General features: G+C 38.8%; 1 protein-coding gene across 1 annotated transcript in view; it reads right to left on the bottom strand.

The window, feature by feature from the left end:
- Nucleotides 1–16,133, bottom strand: part of LOC131972118 (protein bicaudal D homolog 2-like) — a 71,833-nt gene extending 55,700 nt beyond the window's left edge. Inside the window, exon 1 of the mRNA XM_059333886.1 lies at nt 15,638–16,133. Within this exon, the coding sequence (XP_059189869.1) occupies nt 15,638–15,874 (237 nt within the window). The 5' untranslated portion in view covers nt 15,875–16,133. The remainder of the gene's footprint in view (nt 1–15,637) is intronic.
- Nucleotides 16,134–19,037: the final 2,904 nt, after the last annotated feature.

Here is a 19,037-nt window from a genome sequence, read left to right as displayed (position 1 = left end):
CGACTCAAAAAGGTTGAGAACTACTGTGCTAGAGAATAGTTAATGAGAAAAGGTCATTTTCATGCAGCTCATGTGTGAAATACAAGCTAAGTGTAAAAACAAACCATGGTCCACTATCAACATTTACAGAAAAGCAGTTTGGCTGGCTAAGTGTTTCCTGAGAATGCTTGTCTTGACTTGAGTTACTGTTTTTGTTTCTCTCTTCTATGACACCATGAAGTCTGTTCTATCTTGTGAAATGGGATAGATGAACCGCAATGGTTTAATTAACCCACTACTTTTGTATTCAGTCTGTAATCTTAGCAGTATATTAATCAAAAGGAAGCATCTGTTTATTGGCTCCATTGTTAAGCTGCTAAATCTGCTATAGAATGGAGGAAAAAGCCAGCGTCTCAGGGGAGAGCAGAGATTCAATAGGTCTGATATATGGCACCGTCATATCGGCGTCTGGAGTGGCGTCTGGGCTCTTTATCACCGTTCATATCGTGGCGGTGTTCCATACCAGCGGCAGCTCTGGGCATTCACAACCTCAATCATTTGCAATGCAAAGACGGCCTTATCGTTTCCCCCTTTCTGCCTGACACGCTGTCGCTGGTTGAGATCTCCCAGGTCCACGCGCCAGCTCCCCAGGGGAACTGCCGTCGCTATGGTTACCATGCCAATTACAGTGACAGAGCAAGAGGCGGTCAGTAGAGGCAGCGCACCGACACAGATGGCGGTTTCAGAGCTCGGCCTCGCACAGCTTGCTCTCCTCCCTCTTTCTCTGCCAGCAGTCCTTCCACCGTGGCCCATGCCTCTTCAATTTCAGATTTGTTTGCATAAAAGCTTGCTGGTCTTCATGCTTTGAAGTATTTTTGGTTTTTGCTATCTGGCCAAGCCTACATCATAGTAAACAAGCAGTGAATGCAGCTGTTTCTCTATTCAGCGTGTGTTTTTTTAGCATGTTGCCCAAAAGAAAATGCTCCCTGTGGAACCTTTACGTAGGACTTCCACAGCTGAACAGCTCCTCACTGTTACTGCAAAATGACAGAGGAGGGGAGCAGCTGGGGCCACGCACATAAACACACACAATGCACGTGTGCATACATTTGTGAACCCAGACACACACACGTGATTGCATTTCCTTCCAAAGTCCAAAGTAAAGCTTGCAGTAAAAAAAATGAGAAGGAGAAGTCGACATTGAACCTGTTTGTTTGCTTGTTCACGGTCACTTGAGACATTATTTTTCAATCTAACCCATAGCCCCATTTTACCCTTACCAGTAATCATTTATAAGATTAACCCATTGACGCCTAAAAACGCCTGTAAAACCTCTGGGCGATTTTAAAATAAGCCCCTAAAACCTGAAGTTTGAAAAATCTGGAAAAATCTGGAAATTCAACAGAAGTGCCAACGCTTCTACTAAATAATAGATTTTTCAGCCTCTGTAGCAGATAAAAATGAAATTCAATAAGTATTTAAGAGCTTATACAAATACTACAAAACGACGTATCCGCTTTCCAGGCTTCAACGGGTTAATGCTGTATATGAGACCCTTATGCCTTTACCCTCATCATCCCAGACTCATTCATTAGGGCTGAGACATGTCATGACATCAATCAGGGGGAAGTATTGACAGGATGGGGGAGGTGCTGCAGAAACTCAATTTTCCTTCTTTCCTCCTGAGGTTTTCCATCTAAGGTGCCTCATATGTTGCCACTTGAATGCAACAATTAATCACTGCTGATTACATTTTCTTCCACTCACAAACAAGGCTAAAGTTATCCCCCCAATCTGTCTCCAACTCCACTCCATTCACCCTCCCAAACCCAGAAGATGGTCTCTTGGACAGGTCTTCCGGCCAAGCAGAGACTAATGACCTCCCTTTCCCATTTGCAGTAATTAAATCCTGTATGTGACTGTGTGCACATTCTCCCTACCAGTGAGGATAAATCTTGGGTCGGGGTAGCAAGCCTTACCATGACCTCCCATATGAGGCAATGTGAGTTTGTAAGCGGAGGCTCACTGTGCACAAGAGAGATAATATCTGTGTGCAAAAAGTATTGACGGTAAATAGAAAACAGTATAGACAAACAATTGTCTATGTTTTGCATTGCATAATACCTTCTTTCATCCCATGTACAAAAAACACATGATCAACTCTACAATAGCTACACATCTCTCTAACAAAGGAGCATTCAAGTTAAATAATGAAAAGAGATGAAAGATACTGTAAGCCTTACACAATGTCCTTAAGTCCTGAACAAATGCTGGAAAACAGCCTTTCATGAGATACATATTTATTAAGCTATGTTTGTACAAAAAAGAGAAAGTTGGTTATTGGCTATTTAAAGCCCCAGCACTTTAAACTCATTAAGCCGGCTGACGGAGGAACCCCTTTTCTTTGCCATTTAAAAAGGGAGTGAGCTGGTTCCCACAGGAAACACAGGCATTGCCCGGTGCCCCTCCCAGCCAAACCTCTCTGCCTTTCTCAAGGACCCCTGAGAGACTGGCACACATCCAATTAAAACCCCTCCTCTCCTTGCTCTCTCTGAGCCCCAACTCTAATGTTATTATAGCTGTACAGGCAGCCCCCCGCCCCGTCCATACAACTCTGTCTTCTTATCTCCCCTCCCTTTTACCCCCTTTTCTTATTCCCAATTCCTGCCTCTCTCTCTCTCTCTCCACTGTTCAATCATGCCTGGGGGGTTCACAGCGTGGGTTGGGTTCGACACACTGCAACAGGGGGACCCAGACCCACTAGCCTATTTACAACAGGAGCCTGGGGAAGGAGGATGGTAGTGGGGAGTGGGTGTGGAGGAAATCTAGATACTGCTGTTCTCTGATTGCACTGTGGTGGTAAAGTAAAAAGGACCCCCAGGGCTAAGGGACAACCCTTTGAAATTGGGTTCGCTAATGTTGAACCCATAAGAACCCAGAACCAGTTATCCTTAAAGGAAAATTATAGGGAATCTACCACAGATCAAGTGAACCACATAGAACACAATTATTAAATAAAAATAAAAAAGATCTGTGATGTGACATATACGCTACAATATATGTTTATGGTATTTATGTTTATAGTATTGCTTATTTTCAAATGAAAAACTAGACACCTTTTCTCCTTACAGAAACACAAATTTGCCTTTTTCTTTGCATCTCCACAACATTTATCAAAATTGTGACATTAATAGTGCTGTTAGACAACAAATTATTTCTTTTTAAGTAACAAAATAATAATAAATCAATCAAAAGCCTCATTGGACGGCTTCTCAGCAAGCTACTGTAGCTGTAGAACACAGAAAAACACACTTATGTACTTGAAAAAACATACGTGAACATTACTAGAACATTTAAAATGTTTGTGACACCGTGTCACCATAGGTTCTTATGGGTTAAAGAGACAGCCTATTAACCCATTGAAGCCTGGAAAGTGGATACGTCGTTTTGTAGTATTTGTATAAGCTCTCAAATACCTTTTTGAATTTCATTTCTATCTGCTACAGAGGCTGAAAAATCTATTATTTAGTAGAAGAGTTGACACTTTTTTTCCCAGAATTTTTCCAGAATTTCCAGAAAATTAGAGGCTTATTTTAAAATCATCCAGCGATTTTTCAGGCCTCAATGGGTTAAAACGAGAAGATGTTTTTCAGAATCTGCCCTCTGGTTTCATTGATTCAGGGTGAGACGGGAGGCACGACTCTGCCAGTCAAGAGATAATTAAGATGAGTGGAGATGTAGAAGTTGAGAGGAACCAGAGAGGGGAAGGGTGTGCCAGAGTGGATCAGTGTAAACAGAGAGCGCTATCTATCTGTCTGCATCTCATCTCTGATCTCTTCATGTGCAGCACCAAACCACACAACGCTCTGGGTCACACAGCAAAGGAAACTGCACAACAAAAGTGTTGTTGTTGTTGTTTATCAGGAGGAAATGGGTGAGGCAAGTTATACCCTATGGATATATGTGCATGTGTGTGGAGGGGTGGGAACAGGGCGCCCACCATCTGTCCACTTATAGAGCTACCACAAGTTTGTTCTTGCTATTCATATATGCTAATGAGTAGGGGTGTCACTCTTCTCTGAATCCACCATTCAATTAGACTTTTCATTTTAGGGTCATGCCCTGACAACTGGCGTTTACATTTTCTAATTCTGCTCAAAAAAGATAGGCTATTATTTTTAGGAAATAATACTGGCCTTGTGTGCAAATTTCTGATTTTGCGTCTTCATTTTATATATTTTGTTTCTCTTGGGATATATTCAACTAGAGAGAACAAAAAAACCTAAAGGATCCCTAAATAAACTCACAACCCAGCTAGTTAAATGTCCCACAATATGCAGAAACGTTGACTTCTCATTTCAGGAGCTAATTAAAGACAACAGCAGCAATTGTGTGTCTCTGATTGCTTGCTGGAGTTTATAGATGCTGGTTGAAAACGCCTCTTACCAGTTTAAAAAAAGTTTCCAGTGCATGACTAATCAAACTTTATTTGATTCAAGACATTCGGTTCAACACAGATATTGATAAAAACTACTGGCAGACATCTTTGAGGCACAAAAATCTCTAAAATGCAAGCTAAAGCTAGGCAACTATATGGCTATTGAAAGTCATTTCCTGTCTCTGTTGCTGTGGAAATGGCCAGAACAGTATAAGGAAATGCAGCATAATGAGTTTTGATGTTAACACAGCTGGAAAGGCAAGCAAAAAAAAGGTATTGTTCGAGGCTTGTCTGTTTAACAGAGGTGACAGAAGCAAGGTTATAATAGTTTTGTATTTTTCATTAGTTTTAGTTTTAATTTCGTTGTGAATTTTTGTTTTCAAATTCAGTTAGTTTTAGAGTGAGTTTTCTAGTTTTAGTTTAGTTTTTATTTTTTGAAAATGCTTAGTTTTAGTTTAGTTTTTATTAGTTTTAGTGTTAGTTTTAGTTTTTTTGTAATGGGTATGTGTTGGGTGCCAGATTCAAAGTGGTCATAATAAATGTTTCCTTTATTTCCTTTGGTTTATCATCTCAGCCCCAATAAGGTTATTAACTGTTTTGTATTTTGGTTCTAGTGTAAACATCCCAGTCTCAGTAAACATATTCACCATGTGTTGCATGTTCTAATAGAAACACTGAATTATGAATGAAAAAAGTTGACAAAAACGAAAACTAAGGACATTTTCACTATAATTTTAGTTCGTTTTAGTTAGTTTTGTAACCACACAATACAGTTTCAGTTAGTTATCGTTTTTTTAAAAACTCTAGTTTTTATTTTTATTTCAGTTAACAAAAATGTTTTTTCAATTCTAGTTTTCGTTATTTCGTTAGTTTTCGTTAACTATAATAACCTTGGACAGAAGTGACTTGCCTGATGAACCTCATGTGGTCATTTGCTCTGTTCCTCTCAAAAAATATCCGGACCGATACAGAGGCATAATTCATGCACTTCCCATCGGCTATAAAAAGCCAGACTCCTCTCAAGTAAACAGGATGCAGAGCAGGGGATGTGAGTTATGACTTCATTTCAATAGAAGGAAGAAGAAAGATTTGATGGAGCAGTAGGCTGAGACTGTGTACCAGTCCTTATTGTTACAGGAAAACCACAGCCATTTATCAAAACACAAAGCCATAAACAAGCACTTTTTATCTGAGGGAGGGTGTCGTCATGTGTCAATCATGTCGTTGGGATTCTGCGGCACAAAAGATAAGGAAGGTTTGTGGGCAGCCTGATTCAGCCCACTGACTGAATCTAGAGTCTATTAAAGGAATGATGCAGGCGGGTTCAAAACAAACAGGCACTAACTTGAAGTCTACCCACATGCCGAGCTGATTCATGTGTTTATATAAGAAACCAGTGTTTCAGTACAAATAAATATGACCCTATCATGAACTGGTTCAGTTGACATTAACTGAAGTGAATAGCAGCTCACAGGCCTAGACCTAACTGGACTTGGTGCTGTCAATGGGAGTATCTCTATCAGACATTATGCAACATGTTATCTTGAATTACAAAACGCGTACACAGCAAGGTAGTATTACCCAGGACAAACTTACCTAACACACAGGTTAGTGGGGATTTTTAAAAAACAGACCATGACTGTAAAAAAAAACAAATCATCATTTGAATTTTTTATTTTTTATTTACAAAAGTGGGCTATATGTGGTGATAAAAGTAGAAACTAGGATGCAAGAGACACAAAGAACTGTCAGGATGAAGACAGCTGGAGATGTAGGAGAAGGAATAAGTAGCCATTGTTTTTTCTTGACACACACACACACACAGCTCAGTCACGTGCATGCACACTGGCTTCTTTGTTGATAGATTTAGAATCGTTTATAGTCATTATGCGTCGTAGGAGGAGGGAAACTGGAGACTGGCCTATTGCCTGAGTGAACCATGTTGCAGCCATTACTATGACCTCATCCTCTGCTTTTAGCCTGGACTCCTGCCTGATCTGGCCCTGCTCTTCAGTAATTGGATTACACTGGTAGAATCATGACCCTGCTGGGCCGCCATACAGCTTCCCAGTGTGCACGTTCGACTTCTGCGAAGAAATATTTATAGCCTATGTAATTTGGAAAGGTATAAATTGAACTATGCATAATGCATGTTAACTGTAAATACTCAATAAAACCAGCCCCCCCCCCCCCCCCTTTTTTATTTTTTTTACTATTTTTTATTTTTATTTTATTTTTTAATTTAATTTACTTATTTATTTTTTACTTACTTATTCCTTATTACTTTATTTTCAATATTCATATGTATATGTGTATGTATGTTTCTATTTATTTTTATTTACTTACTTTTAATGGCTATGTATCTGTATCTTTCCTTAGTATTATGTCTTTTCGCTTTCTGTTCCCTTGTTTGTAACCTGTGCCTTGCACATGTATGTCGTGAGTATGAATGGATTGAATGTGTGTAGTTCAGGGTTACATCTGGGCTGATATGTCCATAGTAACTGGATCTTAAACTTGTTCTGGAACCATTGTCTTTTGTAAGTACTGAGATCCTGACTGTTTGTAGAGAAAGAAAAAAACAATAAAGAAAGTCGGGATTAAAATAAAACCAGTAACTTCCCTGCTGATAAACTTTGGGCTTAATTCTAGGGACATAGTTTATTTAGATGACCTACTAACTTTTTACTGCAGCCAGAGGGCAATGTCTCCGAGTGTGACCTGATGACGCACAAAAATTAGATTACACAATGCTCTTATATCAGTACACAACAACTTCTTAGAGGCTTGGGGGGAAACTTGATGTAATTTTCTGAGAAGACCCTCAGAAACAAACTGCGACATACCAAGAATAGTGAATACAGGTCCCTTTTACACTCCTCATTGTAACAGCAGGACATCACAATGCACAGTTCTTTTTCTCCAAACACACTGCACAAACACTCCACTCTTTAAACATGAGACTAAAAACATTCCAAGCAGCCCAAACAATTCACCCACTGAGACCTGTGACACTCCACAGCTTTCCACTAATGCTCTGGAGAAAATGTGGCCTCTACTTGAACTGTGGACGGCTGCTGATGATGGCATTTTGTTTATCGGAGTTAAGGACAAAAGCCCTTAAAATCATTACGGATTAGCAGCGAGCCATTTTACCTAAAACTGGGCGGAATGATTCCTTCATTACTTGGCGATACCATATGGTCGTCCTTCTGTGACACAGACGGCAGCGTGAGTCTGTGAGTGGATCAGCCTGTCTGGAGACTTGTTACAGTTTTGCAGTGGACATTTCTTCTGAAAATCAGCGTGTGGCTTGTCTTTACAATAATTTCATTCCAACCTGGTCTCACAGAAATCCGTGAAATAGCCACGGATTTCGCTTAACTCAAAATCCGTGGAATAGCCACGGAATCGCTCAAATTTCCGTGAAACTGACACGGATTTCGCTACAATGCAAGTTAATGCCAGTCATATCCCGTGGCTATTCCATGGATATTTGTTCCTATTGGTTTGTTCCAAGTCACGTGACTTTCAAGGTCCCGGCGGTCAGAACAAAAAACATGGCGGACAGTTCTCTCATTTTTAGTGAAAAATCAATATTTTGACTTAGTTTCTGCATAAAAATGGATTTTGATCACATTTCTAGCGAGAAATATATGTTTTATTTTCTAAATCTTCACTCAGTGAATGTACATAATCACTTTGTGGTGAAGATCTCGCCAGAAAAATATGACTGTCATTAACTTGCATTGTAGCGAAATCTGTGTCAGTTTCACGGAAATTTGAGCGATTCCGTGGCTATTCCACGGATTTTGAGTTAAGCGAAATCCGTGGCTATTTCACGGATTTCTGTGAGACTATGTTGTTTCATTCTCATACTTATTGAGGCTGAGATTCTTATATTAGACTACCAGGCCTGACAGCCGTTAGAGAACAGACTGCTGCTAGCTTTGGCAGCTGCTGGACTAGGCTAGTGGGCCAGACAGGAGAACAGGGCAGTTTCCCAAGAGCACCTGGCAGCCTTTGTCCACCCTTACCCCCTAAAAAAAGCACCTACCTGTCCCTGGCTACAGAGGCTGTGGAGTGTGACTGGGCCTGGCAGACTACCAGACCTCCGTAAGCCCTGTGCATAGCGGCTGGGATTCATCCTCTTAGGCCCAGAGGGTAGAGGATTTAGGACTTTATTTAGTGCCATTTAGAAAAGATTACCCCTTAACTGCAGACTTGTCATCCAGCAAAAGACATTATGGATAAAAGAATACCCCAAACAATGCCGTAAGGGTTTAGCAAATGCTAGGTAACAATATAAGTGAACACAGAGTGAAATAAAACAATTATTGAGTACAGGGACTTGTTTGAGTTATTTGAACAGGCTGGAGGTGTGATAAGGTAAAATAATAGATGAAGTAAGCAAGGAAAGAAAAAAAAAGACTTTGTTAGATCAGCAGCTGTTGATGAAACATATCTCGATGTGGCCATCCAATAATATAACTCTGACTTTATTTATGACTCTTTATTTCAGGGACCAGATGGGTTTTGTGCGATCGTATTTTCTACTGACATCCAATCAGCATCCAACCCATTTAACACCACAGAAAGGGCTTAGAGTCACACCAGATATCTTTGTTGAAGAACATTGGGATATATCCTTTAGTGATCTGCCATTTCAAAAAGGGACAAAAGTGCCCAATCCTTTCAAAGGTGATCACAATGGGACGCCTCTCTCACTCTCCTTTGTCATGCACTGTGTTCTGTTGGCATTTAACCCTCTCTTCATCTGTGACACCCAAGACCAGTTAACCCCAGTTGCCTCAAACGCACAAAGGGCCAGCGAGCCGAGCACAGAGGTGGCAGGTTTTACTGAGCTTAACAATATTTAGGGTTCTGTCTGTCTGGTTGAATTCCACAACGCCGTACACAGCTGCCGCTACGCTGACAGGAGCTCTGCAGGGGAGGACCAGGCTCTGTGTGCGACTGAATGACTTCTGTGACGGTTTCCGACACTTGCCGCAGTGCAACAAGGACCCGAGGAGCTCTAGGCCTTTATTAACGGGACACTCCACCATTTTTTCATATTAAAACATGTTATTCGGTCAAGTAAGACGAGTTGATACAGACCTCTTGCGTCTCAATGCGTGCACTCAATCGCCCTGGCGCGCGGCGCCACTTGGCTAGCACTTAGCTTAGCCCAGTTCATTCATTAGGATCCAAACAGATGGACAGTTAGAAGAGACCAAACTCCTCCACGTTTTCCCTATTTAAATACGGATAAGGATAACTATAATGTATGGCGGAATAGCACTTGGGAGCACTTCGACTCTCCCCTCAGGAGTGATGATATTACTGCGCCGAGTCGAAGTGCTCCCAAGTGCTATTCCGCCATACATTATAGTTCTCCTTTTTATCCGCTTAGAAAAGCGCCACGTTTTATTTTGTGTGGCCATACTTGGTCGTTTAACTACTCGTGTAGCTGTATTTAAATAGGGAAAACGTGGAGGAGTTTGGTCGCTTCTAACTGTCCATCTGTTTGGATCCTAATGAATGAAAGAAAGAACCAGTATCAGAAAATAAAAACTTTGGACTGTGGGACGCCTTATTAGTTTGTTGGCTCTGGATAGTGAGTGTCTACCTCAGACCAAGGTTATAATAGTTTTGGATTTTTCATTAGTTTTAGTTTTAATTTCGTTGTGAATTTTTGTTTTCAAATTCAGTTAGTTTTAGTTAGTTTTTAGAGTGAGTTTTCTAGTTTTAGTTTAGTTTTTGAAAATGCTTAGTTTTAGTTTAGTTTTTATTAGTTTTAGTGTTAGTTTTAGTTTTTTTGTAACGGGCTATGTGTTGGGTACCAGATTCAAAGAGGTCATAATAAATGTTTCCTTTATTTCCTTTGGTTTATCATCTCAGCCCCAATAAAGTTATTAACTGTTTTGAATTGTGGTTCTAGTGTAAACATCCCAGTCTCAGTAAACATATTCACCATGTGTTGCATGTTCAAATAGAAACACTGAATTATGAATGAAAAAAGTTGACAAAAACGAAAACTAAGGACATTTTCACTTTAATTTCAGTTAGTTTTAGTTAGTTTTGTAACCACACAATACAGTTTCAGTTAGTTATCGTTTTTTTAAAAACTCCCAATGGGACAATGGGCTAAACTCCAAGGCCACCACTGAAACCATAGACTATATGCAAGAGACAGAACTTCCTTCAGAACTGCATTAACATTCAAAGGTGTGGCGCATGTCACCTGTAAAGTGGCTTAACTTAAGAATATCAACAACAGCTGAGCGAACATCACCTTCCACTGTTACACTGCTGAGTGTAGTATAATGTCATTAGCTGCTTTAACTCGTGACTGAGACTGTACTCTGCAATCTGCATAATGACTGAGAGAAGTTCACACAGCCTTATCATGTTTCCATCAGCAGCCTGGCATGCAAGAGTGCCTTTATCAGTTACACCGTTAGAAGACAGAACAGTTCATTGTGTACAAATGAGCTGTTGACTTAAGCTCTAATGTACCGTTTGTCAAATGCCCTTGAGAAACAATCGCATAATCATGAAAGAAATGACTGAGATTGATGATGCCAAGTGATGTATTAAGTCGTACCAGTGTTACAGTCTCAAACCTGCGGCCCGCGGGCCAATTGCGGCCCTCGTAATGATATTATGTGGCCCCCACCTTGATATGAAAGTTTAATGTGAGTTTTATAGGTATGGTACTTTACCGTGTTGTGTGGGGAAGGTCCCTTTAACTACTTTTTTGGTAATTTTGTGTCTTTTTTTGTGGTAATTTTGTGTCTTTTTTTTTAATAATTCTGTCTCTTTTTAAAAAAATTATTGTGTGTTTTTTAAATAATTTTGTGTCTTTTTTCGTAATATTTTGTATAGGCCTATATATATATATATATTGTAATTCTGTTTTTTTTTGGTCATTTTGTTTCTTCTTTAAGTAATTTAGTCTTTTTTGGTCATTTTGTGTCTTTTTTGGGTCATTTTGTGTCTTTTTAAAATGATTTTGTGTCTTTTTTGGTAATTCTGTGTATTTTTTTGGTCATTTTGTGTCTTTTTAAAGTCATTTAGTGTTTTTTCAGTCTTTTTTTTTTATTATTTTGTGTCTTTCTTAAGTAATTTAGTTTTTTTCTGTCATTTTGTGTCTTTTTTTGGTTATTTGGATACTGTCTCCAGCGGCCCCTAGGTAATTTGAGTTTTAGACCCCTGCTCTAGGAGGTAACACAAGGGCATTATAGACGCCCTTTTCTTACTGCGGTTCAACTAAAGTGGTGTAACAACGTTCATGGGTCAGTGACATATAAGCGTTGGCTAGATGTCAAATGGTATAACCACAAAAGAATGATACATTAAATACTTGATCCACCTACATTGTATTTAAGTGGACTTATGCATGTAATAATCATCATAACATGACATCAAATGGCATTTTTGGGTAGTATTTCTACATTTACACATTTCGTCAATATTGGGCAGAACATATTCTAAAACAAACGTTGATTATCACCAAATACAGCCAACGTACAGTGTACCTACTAGAGGGAAATGATGTATAAAGACTGGGAGACATCAACATATAGATAACAAGTCTATCCCAATGACAAACACCAGTGCACAGACAAATATTAGGTGGAGAACAAATTTGGGTAACACTTTACAATAACCATCATTTATAGATGGTAAATAGACAATTTATAAATGGTAAACAGATAGTTTATTAAAGTTTAATCATCATTTATAAACCGTATATAGGCCATTTAGAATGGTTTTGCACTCATTATAACATTTTTAACACCAATGTTAAGTATGTAAATTAGTTCAAAATGATTCATATACCTTTAAGAAATTGTTTGAAAACATTTAAAGATTAAATATGTATAGCAATTTGTAAATGGTTAATAATTGGTTTATAAACCATCTATAAACATCACTTAGATGGTTATTGTAAAGTGTTGAATGGGGGGAAAAGCAGGGCTGATATTGTCCCAGCTCCAGGAGTATCGCAAAAAGCACGAGATATATTATACATACAAATATGATAGCTACATCAGAGGAGAGAGGAACAGACTATGCATACTTATAACCAATGCATGGTTACTTCCAGCCTATTACAACGTGTATATAGTATTCTAGCTATGAGGAGAACCCAAAGCAGTCACCAACCAACACATTCGGAGAGCAGCACCTGCTGAGGAGGCAGTACAGCTGCTCAGACTAAGGCCCAGAGCTGTGCTGTTACTAAGCAACGGCAGAGCACAGAATTCCTCCATCTTCCTGCCTCGAGAGTAGCGCGTACTGTATGTGGGGGTGTGTTTCAGTGTGAATATAAGTGCCCTGCCCAAGGGCAGAGGAGAGAGTGAGGAGTAGCAAATTGGCTGGGGAAGTTTGCTCACTGCCATGATGATTTCTGATTGGCTGTTTACCCCCAGCATGAGACAAAAGAGTGCTATCTGGGCGTTAAAATGAACACACATGAATCTAAGATATTTTTTCTTTTATGCTGTGTTTGTGCATAGCAGTAAATGAGAGGTTGGGGGTCACTGGAGAGGGCCGAGTGTTGAGCTACTCTGTAAATCTCCCAGACAAACTATTTGAGTCTGTCCAAGTCCCCGAAAAACAGAAGGGGCTTCCAAACATTGCTGCCATCAGTATAAATAGTAGTTGTGTACCAAAGACAACCTGGCATTTAAAACTGACCAAAGAAATAACTCTTGTAGCTTTTGTAACAGCTGCAGACAAAGCCACACTGGTCAGTTTGACCTGCACTTCAAAACTTCCCACAAATCAGAGAGACAAAAAAAGACATAAATCTGACATTTGTCTTTTCAAAATTGAAAGGATATCTTGAATTCTAAGGCTGGACTTTGAGTGGAAAACTAACACAGGCTTTTATTTTAGCTCCTGTTGTGCCAGTAGCTTATCTTGTGTTTGCTCCCCACTATCTACTGTTTTTCTACAGACAATAAAGAGGAAGTGGAGAAGGCAGCAGAAGAATGTGTTTGGATATCTCTTGTGATAGCATCAGTTCTGTCCTTCATACAGACGCTGGGTTGGGTTGGGGGGTTGGGTGGAGGGATGAAGAGGCAAAGCTGTGGTCTTTCAAAGGCTAAACATCTGATCAGTGATCTACAACCAGTATAACCCAAGCCTGAGGTGAAAGAGAGAACCTCTGCCACAGCTTTAAACAAACAATTGAGTTTATTGCCCACACAGATGGATGTTTGTGTTCCATTATGAGACAGGACGAAAGATCAGTCTAGGAGTCCAACCAGACTCACAATGAGAGCTTCTTTTTCAACTGAAAAAACAAGAAAAATCTTCTCAAATGTCCCCGTTTCTTTTTATTTGCTTTTGTTTGCTGCCATGGTTAGTCATTGAGTTTCCGGGCCGTTTCTTCTATTCAGATGTTTTTGCTGCCATTCCTCTTTTCAGAGCGAGGCCTTCTCGCCAAAAAGACAATAATAACAACTCAAGAGGGTCACTGAGAGACGGACAGAGAAGACGGAGAAGCAAAGAGCTGGGGAAAAACTGTGTGTTTCTCTACTGAAAAACACAAAAACCCAAGGGAGACACAAGCAGCTTTCTGGCAAAGCAAAAAGGGGTTTGCCATGAAGTATTTCTCAGCCATTGGTTGTTTGGCTCAGTGGGAGGACAGAGGAAGAACCCTGATCTCAAAGGAGGATGTGAGCAACCATGAACAGGCCTGTGTTGAAGCGGGAATTAGATTTTTTTCCATGACTGCTTGTGGCCAGAAAAAGAGTTTGAGGCTCTAACGTCACTCTACATCATACTTCTCTTCTTCTAAATCACATGACAGTGACAAAATGTTGCACTAGTTAAGAAAACTGCTCTCAACAGTAAAACAGTAGGGAATAACTTCAGCCAGTGTCCAGAAAACAGACACATCCTTTATCTGACTCTCAGCCCAGCTTGAACCGTCACTCTCAACATTCTTTCCATTCCCATGGCTCGTTACTCGTCTGCTAGTTATTTATCCCTCTCTTTTCTGAGCGGGAAGGTTCAAAATTCAAACACACACCCGCCCCTTCCAACTACTAAACTCGTAATTCTCGTTCAGAGGAACTGAGGGACAAGATAACTCATGCCAATCAAACATTCAAAAAGGTTTTGAATGTAATTTCAACACGGAAATGTCTTTTTAAAAAGTTAAGATATGCCTGAAGCGAATAATAAAACAAACACAGATAACAAGTGAATGACTCACATCGCACTTTATGTCCCATATCAAGCAAAGCTTTGCAGATCCCTGCCTGTAATAATGGTCATATCTTTACAGTCAGTAGATTTACTTATGAATAAGACAAGTGGGGGTGGAAACACACCAGTATGAATCAGACAGGAATGTCTTGAAGAAGGAGCATAAGAGCTGCATAAATAAATAAAGGTGGCAGTGCAATGGGGGACACCCTGACTAAAGAGGGGGTGGGGAGGAAGCAGCCCCTCCTCATCTGCCAGTTATGACCTTGTAGGAAGACTGATATCTATTTTATATGATGCCCGTTCAAATGATAGAGTCCCTCAATACAGCACATCTATTATAGTGATGTGACCATGTATATCAGGGATGAGCAACTTAAATGCTGCAGGGGGCCACAATTTTTCATCGACACTACCACAGGGCCACATATAGGAGCGTACACTTAATCAGATATGATGAAAATGCAATTTTAAATATGTTAACAGTGCAGTAACTTAACATATTTCATGCTCAAATGCATGTTTAACATTATAAATAGGAATTCAATATTCATATGTGTTTGTAAATAAGCATTTATATAGGCATATATGTGAAGATATATTTCATGCGCTATTTTTGTGACTCTCATATGCCTGTATATATATTTTTCTGTAGAAAGAAAATAAAAAATTGATCACAAAAAAAAAAAAATAGGAATTCAAAAGGTTTGAAGCAAATAAAAAATAACCACTTACTGTGATTTCTTTTTTTTTTTCAATGCAAGAACAGCAGACCAACATTACAAAGTAATTTTGTGCATTTTTACACTGCACTTTTAACATTTAATGCTCAAATGCATGATAAAAAAAAAAATTCCAAGGTCAATTGAAACTATTTTTTTTAGTATAACAAATGGGTATACGCCCCAACATAAATAGGTGCAGGTTGAGGTAATATTGTTCTAATTTCTGAGGCATATTTGCAATATTCTTTGATTTTAAAATGCAGGGTACCTCTTTCAGCTGGTCCACCTCCTGCCGGACGGCCTCGTACTCCATCTCCAGGTCATCGTACTGCTGTTTGAGCTGCTGCTTCTCCTCCAGCACCACCAGTCCGTACTCCGCCGCCTGGATCTTCTCGTTCGTGGTCTCGCTCAGCTCCCGGGTCAGGCGCTCGATCTCGGTGCGCATCCACTCCGGAGCGGCCTCCAGCAGCAGCATAGCGGGGTAGCCCTGCTCCTCCACGGACATTCTCGGTACCGGTAAAGATCAACCGACCAGCTGATCTGCGACAAGGGGGGGATGTTGGTGCGTCTTCAGGCGGTGTAACCTTGAAGCTTAAATTCGTCTGTATTTAAATTGCATGATTGTTACGCTTGCGTTTCTCGTTGCCGGTCTTGTTTCTTTGGTCATGTAGATCACTCCGTTCGGTTACTTTACGACGGGGGAGCTCGTCGTTTTCTCTTAAAAATGCTCCATCATTGAGATTCCTGCGTTTCCTTCACCTCCTCCCCGGCTTGTAGGAGCGAATTGCGCCGGAGCTGGAGTACCAGCTGCCAAGACAGGAAAAACGGATATACAACGTCTAGCTCTTACCTTCAAAATAAAACTCTTGCTGGTAAAAACGGGCTTCAGACCACGTCTAGTTGCTGTTTATGTTGCCTTGTTTACATACAAAAATGACAAAAATAACTATTTTAGGGAAAATACGTAGTGTGTAAAAAATCGGCGATTATTTCTCAAAGTGTCAGCGCTGTTGGATTTTATTTTGAAGGCATGACCAATACACTTCCGGTAAATTCATGTCACCAACACCGGCTTTCTTGAAACAGCTGAACGGTCCGTTGTTGCGCCTACGCAACCAGCTGGGACAGCGTCTACGGGGCCGCAATGCATGTCGGGAAATGTAGTACTTGGAGTATGTGAAGTTAACGCAAGAGAGTCGCCTACACCAGGAACTGAACTCATTTCCCTTTAGGCTTTGCGTCTTTGCTTATGTGGAGCACGGAAATCTCTGTCAGAGCGAATCTGGCTGCACCGTTCCTAGCAGCTGATACATGCATCTGCTGCCATCTGTCGGAAAAGTTAATAAATTAATATTTTTCAGTATATTTTGTATTTTTCATGGTTTTCTACATGCCTGCTCACTGACTTTGCTTCCTGGGACACTTAACCCTTTGATGCACAACATATAAACACCTTCTAATGCACAACATGTTATGTTATTAATATTATTACTATTATATATACTGTTGCTGCCATTACTATTATTACTATATACTGTAATATACTACTATTATTATTATTATACCGGCCTTACCGGCCCTATTTATTATTATTATTATTATTACTATTATTATTATATATTATATTATTTTACTTGTAATTACTTTATTTATATTTTTCATTTTGTTTTTATATTGTTTATTATCTATTATTACATATTATATTATATATATTATATACTGCACTATTATTATTATATACCGTCTAGTCACTATAGCATTGTTGCATCATATCACCAGTTTAATTATTACCATCATCTTGTCAACCATCCTACCAACTGATGTTCTTTTTTAACTTCTTAAGTGTCCTTGTTCTGTTCTATTCTGTGTTTTTTTCTATTGTTGTTTTTATTTATGCTACCTCAGTATTTTATTCTATTGTATTTTATTGTACTTGAATATCAGACTGCTGTGACAACCGAATTTCCCTTCGGGGATGAATAAAGTAATCTATCTATCTATCTATCTATCTATCTATCTATCTATCTATCTATCTATCTATCTATCTATCTATCTATCTATCTATCTATCTATCTATCTATCTATCTATCTATCTATCTATCTATCTATCTATCTATCTATCTATCTATCTATCTATCTATCTATCTATCTATCTATCTATCTATCTATCTAACATGGGTCCAAAATGACCCGCATTCATTTCCCATGTTATTTCATGCTGGATGTGTGTTTGAATATCTTTCTATTACAACAGATCATTATATAAATTTTTCCTTTCATACTTTATGAAGAAAAATAGTTTTTGTATTATTACATCAAGTTTACACATATGACATGCATTAGAAGTGAATTAGAAGTGTAGTGATACAAAAAGTGATATACTAAATTAACAATTTCTAGTAAATGTGTAACTATGTTTTTCTTCTTTTTAAGATTTAACTTTAAGAGAGTTGCTAGAATCACCATATTACATTGGAAAATCATATATTTTAACATTTTTTTTAAACATCATTATGTGTTCTATGTGTCTACTTGGTCTGTGGTATATCCCCCATCATTTTCCTTTAAGGATTATGGGTCTGGGTTCTTTTAATGAGTTTTTCTGTTTTGCACTGTTGCTTTACTCTTGTTCAGAATCATATGGAAGCCTTCCATGGTTCCCATCTCTTGGCTCCACTGTATTTGTCACAGTAAGACTGGTGCGATATGCCTGAAAATCAGAGTCATGCCTTGGTCGACCACCCTATATATGGTACATTCCACGCATTAAGTGTAGACTGAATGGTTTGTCCCTGTTCCTCTCAGATCCTTTCATCATGTTGTTGATTGTTTGTTTTTCTTCTCACAGCAAACTGAGCTGATCAGACCTTTATATACACTACCGGTCAAAAGTTTTAGAACACCCCAATTTTTCCAGTTTTTTATTGAAATTCAAGCAGTTCAAGTCAAATGAACAGCTTGAAAGGGTCCAAAGGTAAGTGGTGAACTGCCAGAGGTAAATAAAAAAAGGTAAGCTTAACCAAAACTGGAAAATAATGTACATTTCAGAATTATACAAGTAGGCCTTTTTCAGGGAACAAGAAATGGGTTAACAACTTAACTCTATGGAGTCTTGGGCTATTTTGTCCATTTTTGAATTCTTTTCATGTCTTTGTAAGTCATTTTGTTTCTTTTTTTGGTCATTTTGTGTCTTTTTTTGTCATTTTGTGTCTTTTTTTGGTCATTTTGTGTCTTTTTTTAGTCATTTTGTGTCTTTTTTTGGTCATTTTGTTTCTTTTTTTAGTCATTTTGTGTCTTTTTTAAGTCATTTGGTGTCTTTTTTTAGTCCTTTAGTCCAACATAAAATGTGATTTTGAATCTTGAGTCTTTTTTTGGTCATTTTGTGTCTTTTTTTAGTCATTTTGTGTCTTTTGGTGTCTTTTTTTGTCATTTTGTGTCTTTTTTTGGTCATTTTGTGTCTTTTTTTAGTCATTTTGTGTCTTTTGGTGTCTTTTTTTGTCATTTTGTGTCTTTTTTTTGTCATTTTGTGTCTTTTTTTGTCATTTTGTGTCTTTTTTTAGTCATTTTGTGTCTTTTGGTGTCTTTTTTTGGTCATTTTGTGTCTATTTTTAGTCCTTTAGTCCAACATAAAACTTTCAAAACACTATCATGCTCAATAAAGAATTTCA

The sequence above is a fragment of the Centropristis striata genome, chromosome 5 (assembly GCF_030273125.1).
Source record: "Centropristis striata isolate RG_2023a ecotype Rhode Island chromosome 5, C.striata_1.0, whole genome shotgun sequence".
Lineage (NCBI taxonomy): Eukaryota > Metazoa > Chordata > Actinopteri > Perciformes > Serranidae > Centropristis > Centropristis striata.
The sequence above is the reverse complement of the archived record's forward strand: the minus strand, read 5'-3'. Positions and strand labels throughout refer to the sequence as shown.